The sequence below is a fragment of the Periplaneta americana genome, chromosome 11, assembly GCF_040183065.1.
Source record: "Periplaneta americana isolate PAMFEO1 chromosome 11, P.americana_PAMFEO1_priV1, whole genome shotgun sequence".
In the NCBI taxonomy this organism is placed as follows: domain Eukaryota; kingdom Metazoa; phylum Arthropoda; class Insecta; order Blattodea; family Blattidae; genus Periplaneta; species Periplaneta americana.
In genome coordinates, this window is record NC_091127.1 from 170,702,047 (window position 1) to 170,720,282 (window position 18,236).

The window sequence follows — 18,236 nt, forward strand, 5'->3', positions numbered from 1 at the left end:
TATTATTAAAAATCAAATATTTTTATAGTTATTAATCAAGTGAGGTTGGGTCTTTTTCATATACTTAATGGCGGCGGTGCGGTGTAGATATTTATATGCGTCATTATCTTCAGTATTGGCTCGAGAGAGCGCAAAAATTACGGTTCCTAAGGAAAAACCAAACGGTATTACTTACTGATAAAATAAGAAGCCTATAAAATTATGTAGTTTCCTGATCATTTCAGCAAGATCTCTTAGCAGGATAAAATGATTTTACCCTCTACATTTCAAGCTCTACATGCAGTAGCTATACCAAGATGCTATGTCTATTGTTCGAAAGCATAGCAAACCTGACATTTTTTTAACTTTCACCGACAATCCACAATGACCTGAGATAGCTACTGCTTTACTCCCATATGAAAAACCCACTGATCGTCCTGACAATGTTACTTGCGTTTTCGCGCTGAATCTCAAAAACTGAAGGTGGATAGGTTCAATAAAAAGTATTTGGCAAAAAAAAACATTCAGAGGGAGTATGTTTTATTATTACAGAAGCAAATAACTTTCAAAATGTCTGGTATTCTTCATTCAAAATACTGTAAGTCTGAAAAATTGTTATTTGAACGTCTAATGAACTTAGTTTGCAGCATTTGCTGCACAAGCCACTAGTAATGCTATATAACAAACCAGAGAAGAGAAAGTTAGGTTATTCTGCATCGCTCAACTAGAAAGTTTCTGTATACAAGTTAATGTTCTACTGTTTCCATTATAAGCCAAGGAATATTATACTATAATGTACTATTTAATTAAAAATACAAACACTGTTAATAGGTAAAATACAAGTGCTCATTCATTAAGACTTTTGTATTTCAAAATGTTCCTTACATAATACAAAAACTTTTCTGCTAATGCTACCTGCAGCCTTGTTGTCAAGTTTTGGACACAGCCATTCCAGAGGAATGAGAGTGTAGGATGAGCTATACAAATACACATATCTTTCATTTACACACATCTTCAGGTAAAAAATGGAATTGGTGAGCTTGAGATGTATCACTTTATTTTATTACTTCTGAATGACAAAAGAAAAGATGACTAGCATATAAACACTGTCATATCTTACTGAGCAAATTAAGTACTACAAAGGTATTAAAAAAAACATGACATAAGATGTAAGAAAAAGCCTGCATCATAATTTCGATCACAATAAAACATTTCATAGGAGAAACATAATTATAATGATTCTACTAATACAATCAAATAAACAGAACAAAACTCCGAAAGCTTTATATGTGATATACATAAAATATAATTACTCCAACTCTTGCAGTTCAAGAAAACGTTTTTTTTTTTTTAATCTAGCACGAATGGGCAAAGAAATACATATTTTGTCCCCTTACCAGGACTTTATCGACTATCTATACATAATATAATTGGGTACATAAATTATATTTTAGAAATGGTCTATGATATAAGAAAAATGTGATTTTGAGGTACTGTATACAAGTATTAAATTAACAATTCATTAAATGGCGATCTTACTCGTGTTAATTGTGTAAGCATGTGCGGCTTACAGCTGTTTCGGTGTTTCTTCACACCATCCTCAGGGCCTACTAGATCGTGGCGTCATCGCTGCCTGTTGTGTGGGTGTGTTCGATTGTTGAAAAGTGTTGAAATGTGGTGTCAAATAGTGTATGTGTTCTGAAATTGATCTGTGTGTTGAGAATTTGATCAGGGTGTGTTTTAGTGTGTTCTAGTGTGTTTAGTTTTTGGTTTTTGGGTTGTATGTGTAGGATTTCCATGTCTGTATTTATGTTATTGTATGTGTGGTTAGCATTAGTTATGTGTTCGGCATATGTAGATGTATTGTGTCCTCTGGTTATTGCTTTAATGTGTTCTTTGTATCGAGTTTGGAATGATCTGCCTGTCTGTCCAATGTACATATGCCGAACACATAACTAATGGGTAATTCCATAATTATGTCAACCAAATTGCCATTTTCTCAAAGTGGTTCTAGACAATTCTTGAATGCTATACCAGAGACTTTAATGTCTATATTTTATGAAATCAAAGATAATTGGCCGTATTTTTGCATAAATCATATGCTGGCAGCACTGTGAACTGAAGATGTTTGGAAGTGAAGACATATGACAAGGATGATACACTTCATGTAAAATTCCTTCGGCATGAGAGGAAGTCCAAGAAATTCTTTTCGCCTGCTATTGGTGATGAGGCTGATATTGACAAAGACCAGGTTATAAAAATTCTACCAGAGCCACAATTTGATAATAGGCTTAAACTAAATTTTCAACATATCTAGTTTGATAATGATGTTCTTTAATTTGCAAATGCATGTAATTTTGTAAATCATATTTGGAATATGTAGTGTCTGTCACAGTTTGTATGTCGTGTCTGTCACGAGAACAGGGCTTAATATATACTTCATAAATGTTTCAAATGAAAAACTATCTGTAGCATATTAAGGAAGGATATTCTACCTTTCTATGATTATAGTACTAACAAAAGAAGTTGCTAATATTGGAAGATATAGTACATTGTTGGACTTCCCTTTAATTTGTGTTCCTTTTTCTGTTTTGTCTGTCACAACATTACTTGTACTTAGATATCTGTAATAAATAGAGATTGATACTTGCTCCTTACATGAAAGTGTAGCTGTGTACATGCACTTTGTATCTGATATAGTTTAAAAGTCTGCTAATGTTATGTTGAAGTAGAAATAAATCTTTATATTTTTGTAGAGAGGCATTTGTCGTGTCTGTCACAAATGGAATTACCCTAATACTAACCACACATACAATAACATAAATACAGACATGGAAATCCTACACATAAAAACCAAAAACTAAACACACTAGAACAATATGAAATATACAGACACACTAAAACACACCCTGATCAAATTCTCAACACATAGATCAATTTCAGAACACACACTATATGACACCACATTTCAATGCTTTTCAACAATCGAACGCACCCACACAACAGGCAGCAAAGTTCGAGATGACATCGCGATCTAGTAGGCTCTGAGAATGGTGTGAAGAAGCACCGAAACAGCTGTAAGCTGCACATGCTTACACAATTAACGCATGATCGCCATTTAATCAATTATTTATATTCAAGTGTTAAAGTAGCGTACGAAAGATTCAACATGGATTAAATTAACAGTTTAGATCCTTACTTTTCAATATTCTGATCTGCCTTTAAGCTTAGTGGAGTCACTCAATTGCTACCATAAGCAAGAACAGAGATTATAATACAGAGAGTCTTAGTGAACGTTGATGTAATGTTCACCCCTCGACCAGCAGTAAAAATCCCCCACACTACTGTGGCTGTTTGTACCTGCAAATGCTCGGCATAATTCTATCATGGATATGTTAGCAGTATGCACTGTGGCATTATCCTGCTGAAAATGCGCCATGAAATGTTCGGCACATGTTAACACATCACACAACATTAGATTTCACTTTTGTAATGAATGGCAGAAAACGTTAATAATGGGAAAATTGACTCTAAATCTATTTTTTTTTATGAAGCTTAATTTCATCTGCAATGGGTTTCCAATGTAAAGGCCCACTCACAATGAAAATTAAACATAACGTAAGCGTTAACATAAGAATGTAAAAGTTACTGTAAAATCACATCATTCATGATGGGGACATAAACATAACCGCAAAGATACTTGGTAACCATGGAAACATAACAACGACGCCATTTCCTCATATTCTGTCGTATATTTCAGCGCTCTACGATTGTGTTCTGTTTGCAAGTCACGTAAGCATAAGCATGAAAGTTTGGAGTTCGCAAACTTTCATGTTAACGTCTAACAGCAATGTTAATGTCAGTGTTTATATGAATCATTGTGAATGATCCCATTTGGTAACCTGACCGCAAACTTCTGTGTTTATGTTACGGTTATGTTTAATTTTCATTGTGAATGGGCCTTAAGACAAAAAAAAAAGGGTTTTGTGTGCTGTCAGTGTTCACATAATTATTAGATTTCTTTTTACAAATAATCACTAATTGTCCAATTAATAAACATATGCGGAACTTTTCACGACATATTTTTAGCAGGATACTGCCGCAGTTCATACTGCTAATGTATCCATGATGAAATACACCAATGTTAAATATTTAAATGTTATGTTTTATTTAACGACGCTCGCAACTGTAGAGGTTATATCAGCGTCGCCGGATGTGCCGGAATTTTGTTCTGCAGGAGTTCTTTTACATGCCAGTAAATCTACTGACATGAGCCTGTCGCATTTAAGCACACTTAAATGCCATCGACCTGGCCCGGGATAGAACCCGCAACCTTGGGCATAGAAGGCCAGCGCTATACCAACTTGCCAACCAGGTCGACTACACCAATGTTCATTGAGACAATCTGTAATAATATCTGGACACATTCTAATCCACTCGTTACTCTTCACAATATTTGGAACAATCAATTGCACGATAGAGTCCAAATCTTAAGTAAACATATCAGTGTCATACTTTACTCTGGTTACTTTATCAGTATATAATATTACCTCTAAGAAGTCAGTCTATTTCCAGTGTTCTTCACTGAGTTATATGGACAGCAACAAATCAAACTCTGATGGACAACTGAGATACACTTGAAGTCAGATTATACACTGTCCGAGATTAGGCTTACTGAAGAAACCAATTCAACTATATACGAAAGCTTTACACCTCAGTGAAATTATTATTGATCATGTTTCCAAAACTAAAACAATAAATACTCATGTCCACCACTCGTATCCCTTGCATTGCACTTCTAAAAAACCTATTCTACTTTAAGTATGTATTTTGACCTAACTTTGGCACACTTGGGCGAATTAATAGAGAAAATTCGTCTGCGTCCATCAATCTTTGTAAAAAAAATACTAGGCATACAAAAAAAATTCATTAACACGAGAATAATATCAATTATAATAATAAATGTGATGTTTTAATATACACTTAATAAACAGGATAATAAATGTTACTACAGAATGATGTGCAACATAGTTGTCAATTACACACTACAATATGAATACTGAAATTAAAAGATGCAGATTAGAGGCAGACAAATAAGATTTCTAAAACTTACTGAGTCATAATTTCCGATAGAATAAGAAACATTATGCGTGCACAGTTAAAAGCAAGTAACAGAATGAAGAAAATTCAACAATGTTACAAAAAAAGAAAGATAGTGTGCTAAGGATGCTATCAAGTTATCCATGGCAAACCCTCACACATTAAGAAAAGGGAGAAAAATGTGATTGGAACAACCACAGAGAAGATGGATTGATTATTCAATTCACAGCCTCAGAACAGATCTACGGTTCCTGCATCTTGGTCAGAAAATTAATATTATAATCAAAACTTCAAACAAATAGCAACTTGTTAATTCCCACACTTCTTTTTTTTAAATCTTTTAAAAACTCTTCTTCAGCTAATTATCAATTTCTGTATCATACTTCTTTAAAAGGCAGTTCTCTGCAAGTCTCTTTGAAATATTTCAGTCAGTGTGGGGGGGGGGGACTTCAATACAGTCCTGATGCAAACCTTAAACATGATATAAAACTAAACTAAAATAAATATTACATTTTAATTAATTCCAATTAAACTTATAACAATCTCTAAAACAAAGCCTGCATCACAGACTAAGAAATAATGCTGTGAATGCCTTTGATCTCTAATCATAAACTTCAAATTGTTCTTATTTAAAGAAATAAATGGAGTTAATTTCAGGTAGCTCAAGCTTCCAAAAGCATTATACTGCAATTAGGACGAAATGTTTCCTATAATATCATCTAATTCGAAATATCAAATCTTTTCAATTGAAATCACTTATCCACACCCATTTGTTATGTTTAATATATTATTATTTTTGAAGGACTTGAAAATAGTTGACAAAGACCCAAAACCGGAAACTGAACTACATTCCAGAAGACACTACACACCAATGTCGTGGAGAATAGGCCTTTGTTTTATAAATCTAATGATAGAAGCCCAGAAATGACATCAATGAAAGATTCGTACCCAATTGAGAACAATGTAGTTTTAAGAGCATTAGTTTTTTTTTTTTCAAAAAGCAATAAACCCAGATATTTCATACATGCAAAGCACATAAAAAAGCCTAAATGAGGCAAAATTATCAGTTAATTGTCCCTTGACCACGAAGTTTTCTGATTTACAGAAATATTTCTGCGTGTCAATGTCTAGGTGAGACTAAACACTCTTCTGAGACAACAGGCCTTTGACGGACAAAGCAGGAAACGAAGAAGAAAAACTGGATGCTATAGACCTTTAAAAGAGCAGCATTTCAAGTGCATAAAAGGAGACTGTCGCTTGCAGTTACCGGTACTTATATTTTACCCATGTGGGCTATTCCATCTCAAATCGACCGAAATATAGAGAAAATTGACATAGCAATTTTTAAATACAATGAAACTTTTTCTGTCCATTGACAACTGTGATACAATCTTTGTGCAAAGTTTGAGGCATCAGAACTTCATAGTGTTTAAATTAAAAATATTTAAATTTATCGTATTTTCATAAAATTAGCAACTTTAAACTGTTGTGGCTCCGAAACCCTTTCACCCAATGATCAAACTCATGGTTTGTTTTGAAACTCAGAAATTAAAGTTTATATTGACATGTGAACAGTTTTTCTTAATTTTTATGGAAATGGAGAAATTTAGATTTTTCTTCATTAAGACGCCTTTGGCCACGAAAAAATATTTTTAAAATATATGGTTAGATTCCGCATTGAAAGTACAAATAAACACATATTTTTTACTGGTGCACCGTTGATAAGAAAGTATTGAAAATATCAAATAAAGAAAATAAATAGTACGCGCATGAACTAACCAGCTGACTGTGAGGCGGGAGCTAGCTGAGACAAGCAAAGCCAGGAGACATAAACACGTGATGTTTCGTCTAGTAGCGCATAGCTGGGCTAGCTTTATCACAAGTTTTCATAAACACAGGAGTAAAATGACGCCCAACGCTCACTTATCTTCAGCTCTCGGCCAGTGCGTGCGGTACTGCGCCGTTCAAGTCCAGGCGTGTGAAAATAATTTATTTAATACCCTCGAAACTTATTGCCGAGCCACTAAGCAAACAATGCCGAATCCCTCTTAATAATGCAAGGTTTTTTCTCAATATTTTTTACATTTTTACAAATGGGCAAAAAGCCTAAAAGTAAGTAAAATCAGATTATCTGTCTCTCTGTATACAATAAAAATAAATATTACTTCTTATCATAACCTACGAAATGTCAGCTTCAAAATGATCTCTCGTTCAATGTTCTGCAGTAAATGGTTCCAGAGTTCTGAGCGCTGAAAGAGGCTTGTTTTTATAAAATACGCTAAATTTGTCGCTCAACAGTACGAAAACCGTTTGACTTTCGATAGTATATTTTTGCAAATGCACTCTCTCCTCAGCACCTTGTATAAATAGGGAAAAAATTAGAATATTAAAAAATGCGAGGTTTTTTACTGATCGGTTTCATATGGAATAGCCCATGTGACAACACTGATAATTCCATTTACAGTTTTTATATTTATAAATTTCCTTTCTTTTACTATTTACTGTATCACTAGCATCTTTTACTGCATTTTAATATCACTCTTTAGCCCATAATATAATCTCGCTTTCATTATTTCATCAGTATAATAAATTATATTGTCCAGTTCATTTCGAACAATTTATAAATCTTCTTCAGCATCCCTAATGATACTTAGGGAATTCTGATCATGTTACTGTTCGACCGATATAACCTAAAATAAAGCTGAACTACAGTAACAAGCAGTTTTATCAATCTACTCAGTCCTTTTGGGAACATTTTGTACATTCCAATTATGTTTCTTACCAGTACCAATAAAATAATTCACACATAATTAATACTGTTCTTTCAATTTTGTTAATTTGTTTCTATTCGTATAAAAATACTGAAATTTTCAATATTATAATAGTTGTCACTATTCAAATGTTATGTCATGCAGGCTAAATCTTATCAACCAGCAAAATAGTAAATTACAGCGTTTTATGCCCTGTGATATAACTATAATTTACAAATTAAGACCAGATTACACATAAAAATTAAACTTTAAACAGATCTATAAAAAAATTATTCCTTACACAATATCTGACACCACAATACAAGTAATTAAAATTCATCATTAAGGAGCGGATTCCTATGTAATTAAATATTATTTTTGCGTGTGATAAAACACAATTAACAAAGTTAAAAATTCCGAACATGAAGTTTCATGTTTAAAACCCGAATTTTATTTCACATAAAAACACATATTTTCACAAAAAAATATATAAACACATATTTTCAGGAATTCTACTACAAACACATAAATCTTGGAGTTTTTTTTACTTAAATAATTTTTACAAGAACTTTCAAATATTTTAAACTAAATCAATTATATCACTCAGAAGTACGTTATCTTTTTTTAAGAATTCTTGGTTGCTTCGTGTTTCTAAGCGCTGTGTGGTGTACCCATGATCCATTTTCGTAATAGTATCGCCTCAAGTTCTGAGAACTGCTAGGCAGCATATCAGTGTTATTATTATGGAATAAATTAACATGGACAAGGAGGAGAGATCTTGCAACACACAATTAGGAATGTTTATTGTTGCTGAAAATGATTTCATTCCACGCTTTGTTTGTGAAACACAACAGATAAGAGCTCGGGTATGAACATTATTTAATTTAAACAAATCTCTCGCCTCTCGCTCATGTCTATCAAGTAAGGCAATATATCTTATTGTGATTCCCTGTTATCGGGCTTCGTCAATCGATATTCTTCAAGATATACTGAAAGAAGGTTGTTTAAAAAACGATTTGGCTTTCCTATTAACAAATCTAAGCTTTTTGTGTAACTCCATAAAAAAAAAACTCGAAACATCCAAAAACCTGTTGTCTGAAACAGGGAGGTGCGTGCCGTGGAAATTAAACTAGACTCGCTACCAGATTCAGAAGCACAATTACTAAGGGAAAAATTCCAGAATGTGTTTGGGAAGAACAGTGGATATAAAAAATGTGTAATGTTGCTCAAGTATTGGAGGGTGTGCCTGTAGGTGAATTGACTGTGTTTGTGTTTGTCACATTCCTCTCTTTAAATATGCACGTCTGACGTCCTGTGATGTGGAAAGATCGTTTTCACAATATAAGTCGTTGTTCAGAGATAATCGGCATGCATTTGTGATGGAGAATTTGGAGATGACCTTTGTTGTTCACTGCAATTCTCGGACAACTACTAGCACTCAAGTGTGGTTGGTGAGTACCTAGTAACATTGTTTTTTCAAGCTAAGTAAGGTATTTTTGTCATATTTTAAAAAAATATATTTTTTTTTATTTTTAGCAAATATTTTCGTACTTTTTAGCACATAAAAAATAAATATGTTTAAATATTTTAGCACATAAAAATCCGCTCTCCATTCATTATAAAGTATACTAAAATCATCATATTACAAGAAGCAATCTGATTTTATATGGCATACAAAATTGTGTTAAATTAACAGTCTTTAAGCGTCAATAGGACCAAAATGGTCACAATAAGCCAGTTTGGTATAAATTGCTTTAAAAGTACAAGCACAATGATAATAAAAATAAAATATTACATAAAAACACTAAACTTTTTAACATAACACACAAATATGTGGTTTAATTGCAAATTAAGGTTAGAAATCTCATCTATGAAAAACTGAACAATTACCTACATGCAAATTAATCAAATATTCAAAAGCATTCTAGCATTTCTCTTCCTGGTTCAGGACAATATTAGTACCCAAAATGAGGTAGATTTAATATTCTACGTATTAATTAATGGTTAATTAAAGATATAAATTAAAATTACTGGATACTTCAGTTTACTAAAATGATTAGATAATTATGTATTTTCATAAAGTCAAATAATTTTATATATCTGAATGCAAGTTTGCGCATTTTCAAGAATATTTTTGTCACTTAATTATCTATTAAAGCAATGTCTGTTTAGTGAAAGAAGAAGTAAAATAATTTAGATTATCAATATATTCTTCCATTGTGATAAAATTATTTCAAAGATTTTAATTTCAAAAATATGCTCTCAGAGATGGGAGATTTTCTACAGTAAGTACAGATTATGCAGCATCTATCAATTAACCTTTATTTTATTTTACATGCAGCTAGTTTCTAGTAATTCGAGGTAACTCTACTTGCCGAAACATGAATCATCAAACAACGTAAAGTCTGTACTGACACTTCACAAAGAAAAAGGCCATTTTTATCCATAGTTAACAGAAGACTTAAAATAGTGCTTCTTAATGTTTAACTTCCATCTGAAATGTTCATCTTTATTCTAACATAAATAATTCTACATAAATCAGTTCACTGCAAGTACTCTGGCAAATAATAATAATAATAATAATAATAATAATAATAATAATAATAATAATAATAATAATAATAATAAAGAAATATAAAAATAAGTTTCGACATTCATTCGAAGTACTAAGTTCTTTCTAACATGATCTGAATCTAGATTCATTTTAAGCTACTTCTTAAATTTCGCACACAAACACAAGGAAATTGTGATGCATTTCGTAAAATAAATGTTACAGATTTGAACTAATTAAACAAGTACTTACGAAACGTAAATTATGAGAATTACATTTTAATAAAAATTATTATTACTTGCAACAAAACACATATAAAAATAGTAATGTACTCCAAAAAGACAAGCATACAAGGTAAAGTGAAAGGCTACCTTAAAAGAAATGCAATGCACTTTCTTCTTCTGCGAGAGAAATTTGCAATCTATGTTATATAAATACAATCAACATTTATTATGCTTAATATATCAAACTTCGAATCAATGCAACTCAGCTTTCATTTTCGAATTAAAATGGAGAGAGACTATGACACAAAATGTAATTTTATCAAGATATTAAAATAGTGAAGTAAGAAAGGTTAAATCGATGTTTTTTGTTCTCAAAATTCCGAAAGAATTATGAATATACAAGTACATTAATGCCACAGTCTACTATATACGGTCACGAAGCTTGGGATGATTTTTTGCAAATCTCGCAATAGTTGCTAGCCGCTTGGAGCGCTGTGAGCACTAGGAACAATAGACTGTGCCACAGCATCGTGATCTAATACAGGCCGTAAGGCAGACCATGTAACTCGCTTAACCCGATCACGAAGGGCGGCGTTTCAACCATATAAATTAGTTGGAATGCATAAACAGTAACATATGTTTCTCTAAAATGTAGTGTAATTGCATTAATAAAATTTAAAATAATGATTATGCGACACTTCAAACATAATTCACTTGCGAGTTAAGATTTAATATTATTTATGGTGTGAAAATTATGTTGTTAGTATGTGTAATACCTGCCTTTATTACGATTAAATATTGCGAAATTCTTGTACATTCATTTATGCACGATTCAATAATTTTCAATTGCACCACACGGATATTTAGATATGTTGAAATTATAGGTTATGTTTACTGTATCAGTTGCCCCTTTCTGTCTAAATTTAGTGATCTCCAATGCCTTGCCATTCATATGAAAATTATAAGTTATGTTTACTATATTTAACTTATATTCCTAAATTCGCAATCATACATTATAATTAAGCATAATGTCATGTATGATATCCCGGACATTCAATGTCTGTATTTTAATACTACAATTCAGTACTGAATTATTGTATTTAACTACTAAAGAGACGAAGTAACACAATTGTACGTACACTAATTTCATAGGAGTGATATGGTAAATGTTTTGTCTAAAATTAAGGAAGGTAGATGTGCTAAATTGAAATCACAATATAAATTCTTTTTTATTAAACCTCAAAACAGCTTCCATTCTAAACTTGAAATGTTGACGCGAACAGATTATGTTAACATGTAAAATTCTCTTCACATTAAAATAACACAGTTTTGTAATTATTTTTGCAACATATTATGCAACAAGAAGTAAAGGGAACTTATGGACACATTACACTAAATAAAGCTTATCAATGATACGCAATAAAGTTATAATATAATATTTCACTGAGCTCCATACACTGAAATAGAAAAACCGAACATACATTACGGCCTGGTCTAGATCGAAAAAGCATTGACTGTGCTGTATTTCGCATTTTTGTGAAAAGCTATGTAAACTGTGAAATGTTTGTTATAGGTTGTAATAAATGTAAATGGCTAAAGTACAATAATTTGAATAATAATATGGGACAAGGAGACGATTGTAGTACTATAAATTGTAAGAAAAATAGGTTAAAGTTATCCTTCTTCCGAAAGATCCAGGAAGGTGAGTTTATAGAATATAATATATATTTTATGAAAATAATATATAAACCTTATGTATTTCATATTTCAATAGTGGAAGGAAGGTGTTAATTTTTTCAAAAGAACACGATATCGAAAGTACAATACATTTTATAGTCTGCTAGGGAAAGAGTCTGTGATGAGGCGATAGTAGCGATCCTGGTGGTGAGCAACTATCTATGGATGCATATTTCAACTGTCTATGTTTGCATATTTAGTAAGTATTAAGCTTCGTGACTGTATATACTAGACTGTGTTAATACTAATGAAAATTTCTCTCTGCACGCAAATTTTACGCCTTGTTAGAAAACAAACTATTATGCAAGAATTAATATATGCAGCACTAAGCATAGCAATCTGCTGAATAAGCACAACAATATTAAAGTTCATAGACTTAAATATCTTCAGGATTAAACATAGTGATTATCATAAATTGGAGGCAATTTGAATATACAGTATGTATGCAGGCAAAATGTTACACTGTGTGTTTCTTTTTTAAGGATATATTCTGAAAACTTAAACATATGAACAGAATTTGATTATAACTACTAGTGTAGGGCTAATAAAGGTTCACTTCCTGCTTTGTCCAAACATTCTTGCTTCCCCTTCTAAATTTTCTTTTCTCCCCTCCCCCTCATGAATTTCACATTTGATGCTAGTGGCAGCTTCTTCCCTCATGAAATTAAATACTTAAAAAACATGTGAACCACTATTCCATTGACAGTGTAATTACTTTCTTTAAATGTGTTAATTTAGACAAAAAATTAATGATGAAGACATGAGTGTCACCAAAAGCTAATATTATTTTCATTGAGTAGCAAAATAAAAGGTTTTTCAAAAGTAAGAGGTAACTTTAAATATTCATATTTCCTTAATTCTCTACACAATCTTAAAAATTCTGGCTTTGGTTTATTACACAAGAAATAGTTCAATGCTGCGAAGTAACAGTTATCCTGCCCGACAGTGAAACGAGAATGCCCGGGTTCAAATCCTGGTTGGGACAAGTTAACAAGTTGAGGTTTTTTCCGGGGTTTTCCCTCAACCCTTAAGAGCAAATGCTGGGTAAATTTCAGCGCTGGACCCTGGACTCATTTCGCTGACATTATGACCTATCTTCACTTCCAAATTTCATTGCTACGAAATTACAAACACTGCAGAATTATTGAAATGGTGACAAAAGAGATGAAATTGTTTCTTTTGAAGGAAATAGAAGCAAGAAAAGATATCAAATAAATATATTTAAATCGCATTAGTAAATGTATTAGTCTCCTTTCATTGGTAGAGAATACTTGACAATTCACTAGTAAGTTACAAATATTAGTACTTTTGTGGAACACAATCATGGAACTTCATTGGTAATTTGTAAGTATGGAGTGGTTAAGTACTACTGCAGAAAAGTCTTTTGTGGAACAGAAACTCTAGCATTTTTACTATTTACTAGGGAATTTACTTGTAATGTACAACACCATACCTTTGTGGAATGGCCTCATGCGGTACAGCCTTCCAGCACTAGAAGAAGAGATCAATAATAGCCTTTGGGAATGAATGTAGCAACGATGGAGAAATCGTAATTTCGGATTGCCTGCATTTTTGTAATGTAGGGCAGTGTTTTAGTGATTCAGCGACATTCTTTTCCAAATGAAATTTCAGATTTTTAAGAAGAAAAGAATCTTCACCTAATGTTGCTTCAAAGTCAAAGAAAAAATGTATGCTTGAGTTAGCATTTGGTGATATGAGCCAAAGCAAAATCTTTCTATGATACAAATGTTTCAAGGATGGAAGAATGTCCATTGACGACAAACAATCATGACAACACAGCAAATGTTCACGAGATTATCTTGTAGATCACAGGCGAACTATTCATAATATCGCGAGATTATCTTGTAGATCACAGGCGAACTATTCATAATATCGCGAGATTATCTTGTAGATAACAGGCGGACTATTCATAATATCGCGAGATTATCTTGTAGATCACAGGCGGACTATTCATAATATCGCGAGATTATCTTGTAGATCACAGGCGAACTATTCATAATATCGCGAGATTATCTTGTAGATAACAGGCGGACTATTCATAATATCGCGAGATTATCTTGTAGATCACAGGCAGACTATTCATAATATCGCGAGATTATCTTGTAGATCACAGGCGAACTATTCATAATATCGCGAGATTATCTTGTAGATCACAGGCGGACTATTCATAATATCGCGAGATTATCTTGTAGATCACAGGCGAACTATTCATAATATCGCGAGATTATCTCGTAGCTCACAGGCGGACTATTCATAATATCGCGAGATTATCTTGTAGATCACAGACGAACTATCCATAATATCGCGAGATTATCTTGTAGATCACAGGCGGACTATTCATAATATCGCGAGATTATCTTGTAGATCACAGGCGGACTATTCATAATATCGCGAGATTATCTTGTAGATCACAGGCGGACTATTCATAATATCGCGAGATTATCTTGTAGATCACAGGCGGACTATTCATAATATCGCGAGATTATCTTGTAGATCACAGGCGAACTATTCATAATATCGCGAGATTATCTTGTAGATCACAGGCGAACTATTCATAATATCGCGAGATTATCTTGTAGATCACAGGCGGACTATTCATAATATCGCGAGATTATCTTGTAGATCACAGGTGAACTATTCATAATATCGCGAGATTATCTTGTAGATCACAGGCGAACTATTCATAATATCGCGAGATTATCTTGTAGATCACAGTCGGACTATTCATAATATCGCGAGATTATCTTGTAGATCACAGGCGAACTATTCATAATATCGCGAGATTATCTTGTAGATCACAGGTGAACTATTCATAATATCGCGAGGTTATCTTGTAGATCACAGGCGGACTATTCATAATATCGCGAGATTATCTTGTAGATCACAGGCGAACTATTCATAATATCGCGAGATTATCTTGTAGATCACAGGCGGACTATTCATAATATCGCGAGATTATCTTGTAGATCACAAGCGAACTATTCATAATACATAAGGCTTTGCAGGACTATCATAAATAGAACCATTCAACACATTCTGTCCAACAATTTCAACGTTAGAAGCACTGAAGAAAAATTGTGCCAATACTGTTCAGTAACAACTGGAAAGAACTTCATGTTGTCTGCAAGGTGCTCAAAAATCAAAAGAAATAGGGCACCAATCTTCATTTTAAAGATCGTAACTTCATGAAACCTGGATTTATGATTGTAAACTCTATGAAAAAGCATAAGTCATCACGGCAGAAGCTGTCACAGCCAAATTGCAGCAATGTCAAGTCAAAGTTGATTGTCTTTTTGACATTCAAGGCATTCTTCTCTCCTGGTTAAACTAGCAATGGCATTTGACGCAATGTCTAGAAAAGTGGAAGAACAAGAACTGGATTCTCCACCATGACACAGCACCTGGTCACACATCACCAGTTATGTGATAGATTCTACCTTTCAAAAACACAACAGTCAATTTCCATCCTCCCTATTTGCCTAACCTTACCCCTACAAAATTTTCTTATTCCACCAAGATAAAATCCAACTGAAAGTGCGTTTTGATATGAATAAGGAGATCCAGACAGAATCGCAGGAGATGCTTATCACAATCACATCGCAAGATGTCCACAGATTCATGAACTTGTAAAAAAATACCCTAGGGTCACTATATAGAAGCCCAATGGGACTGCTTCAAAAGAGTTAGTGGAGACAGGAATTAAGGGGGTCGCAAGCAAATGGGTATAACTGCACTTTAATTATTTTTGAGAAAATATGATAGAAAATGTTTAAGTTTCCATAAATTCCGTGAAGTTTTAATTTTAAATTTTAATATGAGGGGCTTAGAACAAAAAGCAGGTAAGTGACATTATTAAAAAAAATGAGGTAAGTGCGTGTTGTGTTAGCCCAAAAGGATGATTCTTTGGGATAAAATCAGGTAAGTGATCACACTGTGCAGTGCTGCTATATGGGCATCATTTCACCAAACTAGTGTATGATATTCCATTGCATGTAGAACTTTAACTGTAATTTCCTCAAAACTAGGTTTCCGTCACTTACCTGCTTTTTGTTCTAAGCCCCTCATATGTGATGTGATTAAAATATATATCCCTTCGCCACTAATAGTATATTATACAACGAGCCTATAATGAGTGTAAGAGAAGGCCGTATGGCCTTAACTCTGCCAGGTTAAATAAATCATTATTATTATTATTATTATTATTATAATGGTAGTAATTAAGACGCGAGTATGTTTATGAAATTCGCTTGAGCTCGTTTCATAATTTTCATACGAGCGTCTTAATTACCATTATAGGCAAGTTTCATACGACTTTTTATGCTCGACCATATTTCTAACTTCAAATTATTCATAAGTATTCATGTTATTCTTATCTGACTGGGGAGCGGAACTGATCTTGTGCAATATCTCGTAAATTGTGAGATGTGCGCAGACGCGAAAGTATTGATTTTTTCCAAGGAACAAATGTCATTGACCTTGATATAATCTAGAGAGTAAAATAAACATTAATCTTGATATAACCTTGAAATTGATTTAGACATTGAAAAAGGAGATGACAAATTGAATTTATTTGAATATTATTTACAATTAACGCTAATTATTATAGTATCAGAACATAACCTTCTGCAACAGTATTGGATTTCCAGCCTCCGTGACGTTTCGCTAGTTGTCTTTCGATTGCATATCCGAGAATAATCGATACTTGCGCTTTCATATTGCTACAATGGTGTTTTCTGATAGGTGGAACTCCTGAACTTTAATGAATAGGTGTACTTTAATGAGGTCCATTAAAGGGCTGCTACCAGGTTTATAATTACTACTTTTCGACATGGTCGAGCATAAAATCCTTTTTGTTATAGCTTGCTCTGGATACACTTAACTCATGTTTTTAGAAATGTCACCTGTACCCCTTTGCTTCTGACCCCCTCAATTAAGGATACTATATTTTTATGATTAAATCCCCTGAACTTTTGGACAAGATCTTGTATAGTAGCTTGATTTAGTAATGACAATTAACATTCTTTTAGGCAACCTTTCAATTTCTGTAAAAAGAAAACAACATTCTAAAAATACTGATATCAATTACATGTTGTCAACTGTATGTTAAATGTACATATCATCACAGGTTTTGAAAATTCATTTCTAACGCAGAGCAAAATGTTGACATTCATCGATACTTCTCAAGTTCCGAAATATAATCTAATTTCGAAAGCCCAAAAATGTTTGTTCATAGAAAATTGACTTCATGGAATTACATTATATAAAGCACAATCCTGTTCACTCCATATCCAATTCACAATGGAGGGTCCTGAATGTGTCTTCGATAAATTCTGTGAGGCATCGAATGGCTTGGAAGAAAGCTGCAACCAGCAGCGACAACGAAAGTGACAGAAGTTTACTAGGAACGAGTTCATTGCTCTGCTGGGAAGCTGGAGATGACGCAGTGTGCAAGTCACTTCGAACGGTGCTCGGCGACGTAGAAGTCGAAGCAATTATCACAACTGAGTGGGATAACTGCTCAGTGCTTCTATTCACGTCATCACGACGGTTAACACCACTCTGAGATTCACATTCAGAGCCCAGTAAGATGTCTTCTTCGTTTACAGATATTTCAGGAAGAGACCCACGACCACAACTCTGTCTTGAAGCAATGATAACAACGGAATGCTGGTTTGTTGTGTCCTCACTCCAGTGATTGCTGCTATGTGAATTAACTGCACTGTGATTGGCTCTTATTTTCAATCAAGTAATTATACTGCTGCCTTCTTGTCGAACAATAACATTGACCTCGTCTGCAGCTGAAGAACGGGCTATGATGGGAGAAGTTTCACTGTTGACGTTGGGTATTCCTGTTCTTTCAACAGTTAAATATAT

The 18,236-nt window shown here is 33.3% G+C and overlaps 1 protein-coding gene across 1 annotated transcript in view; it reads right to left on the reverse strand.

The window, feature by feature from the left end:
• Positions 1–1,014: 1,014 nt before the first annotated feature.
• The window catches only part of LOC138709592 (DNA damage-regulated autophagy modulator protein 2-like), a 41,799-nt gene continuing 24,577 nt past the window's right edge, over positions 1,015–18,236 (reverse strand). Inside the window, exon 7 of the mRNA XM_069840476.1 lies at positions 1,015–18,236. Within this exon, the coding sequence (XP_069696577.1) occupies positions 18,105–18,236 (132 nt within the window). The 3' untranslated portion in view covers positions 1,015–18,104.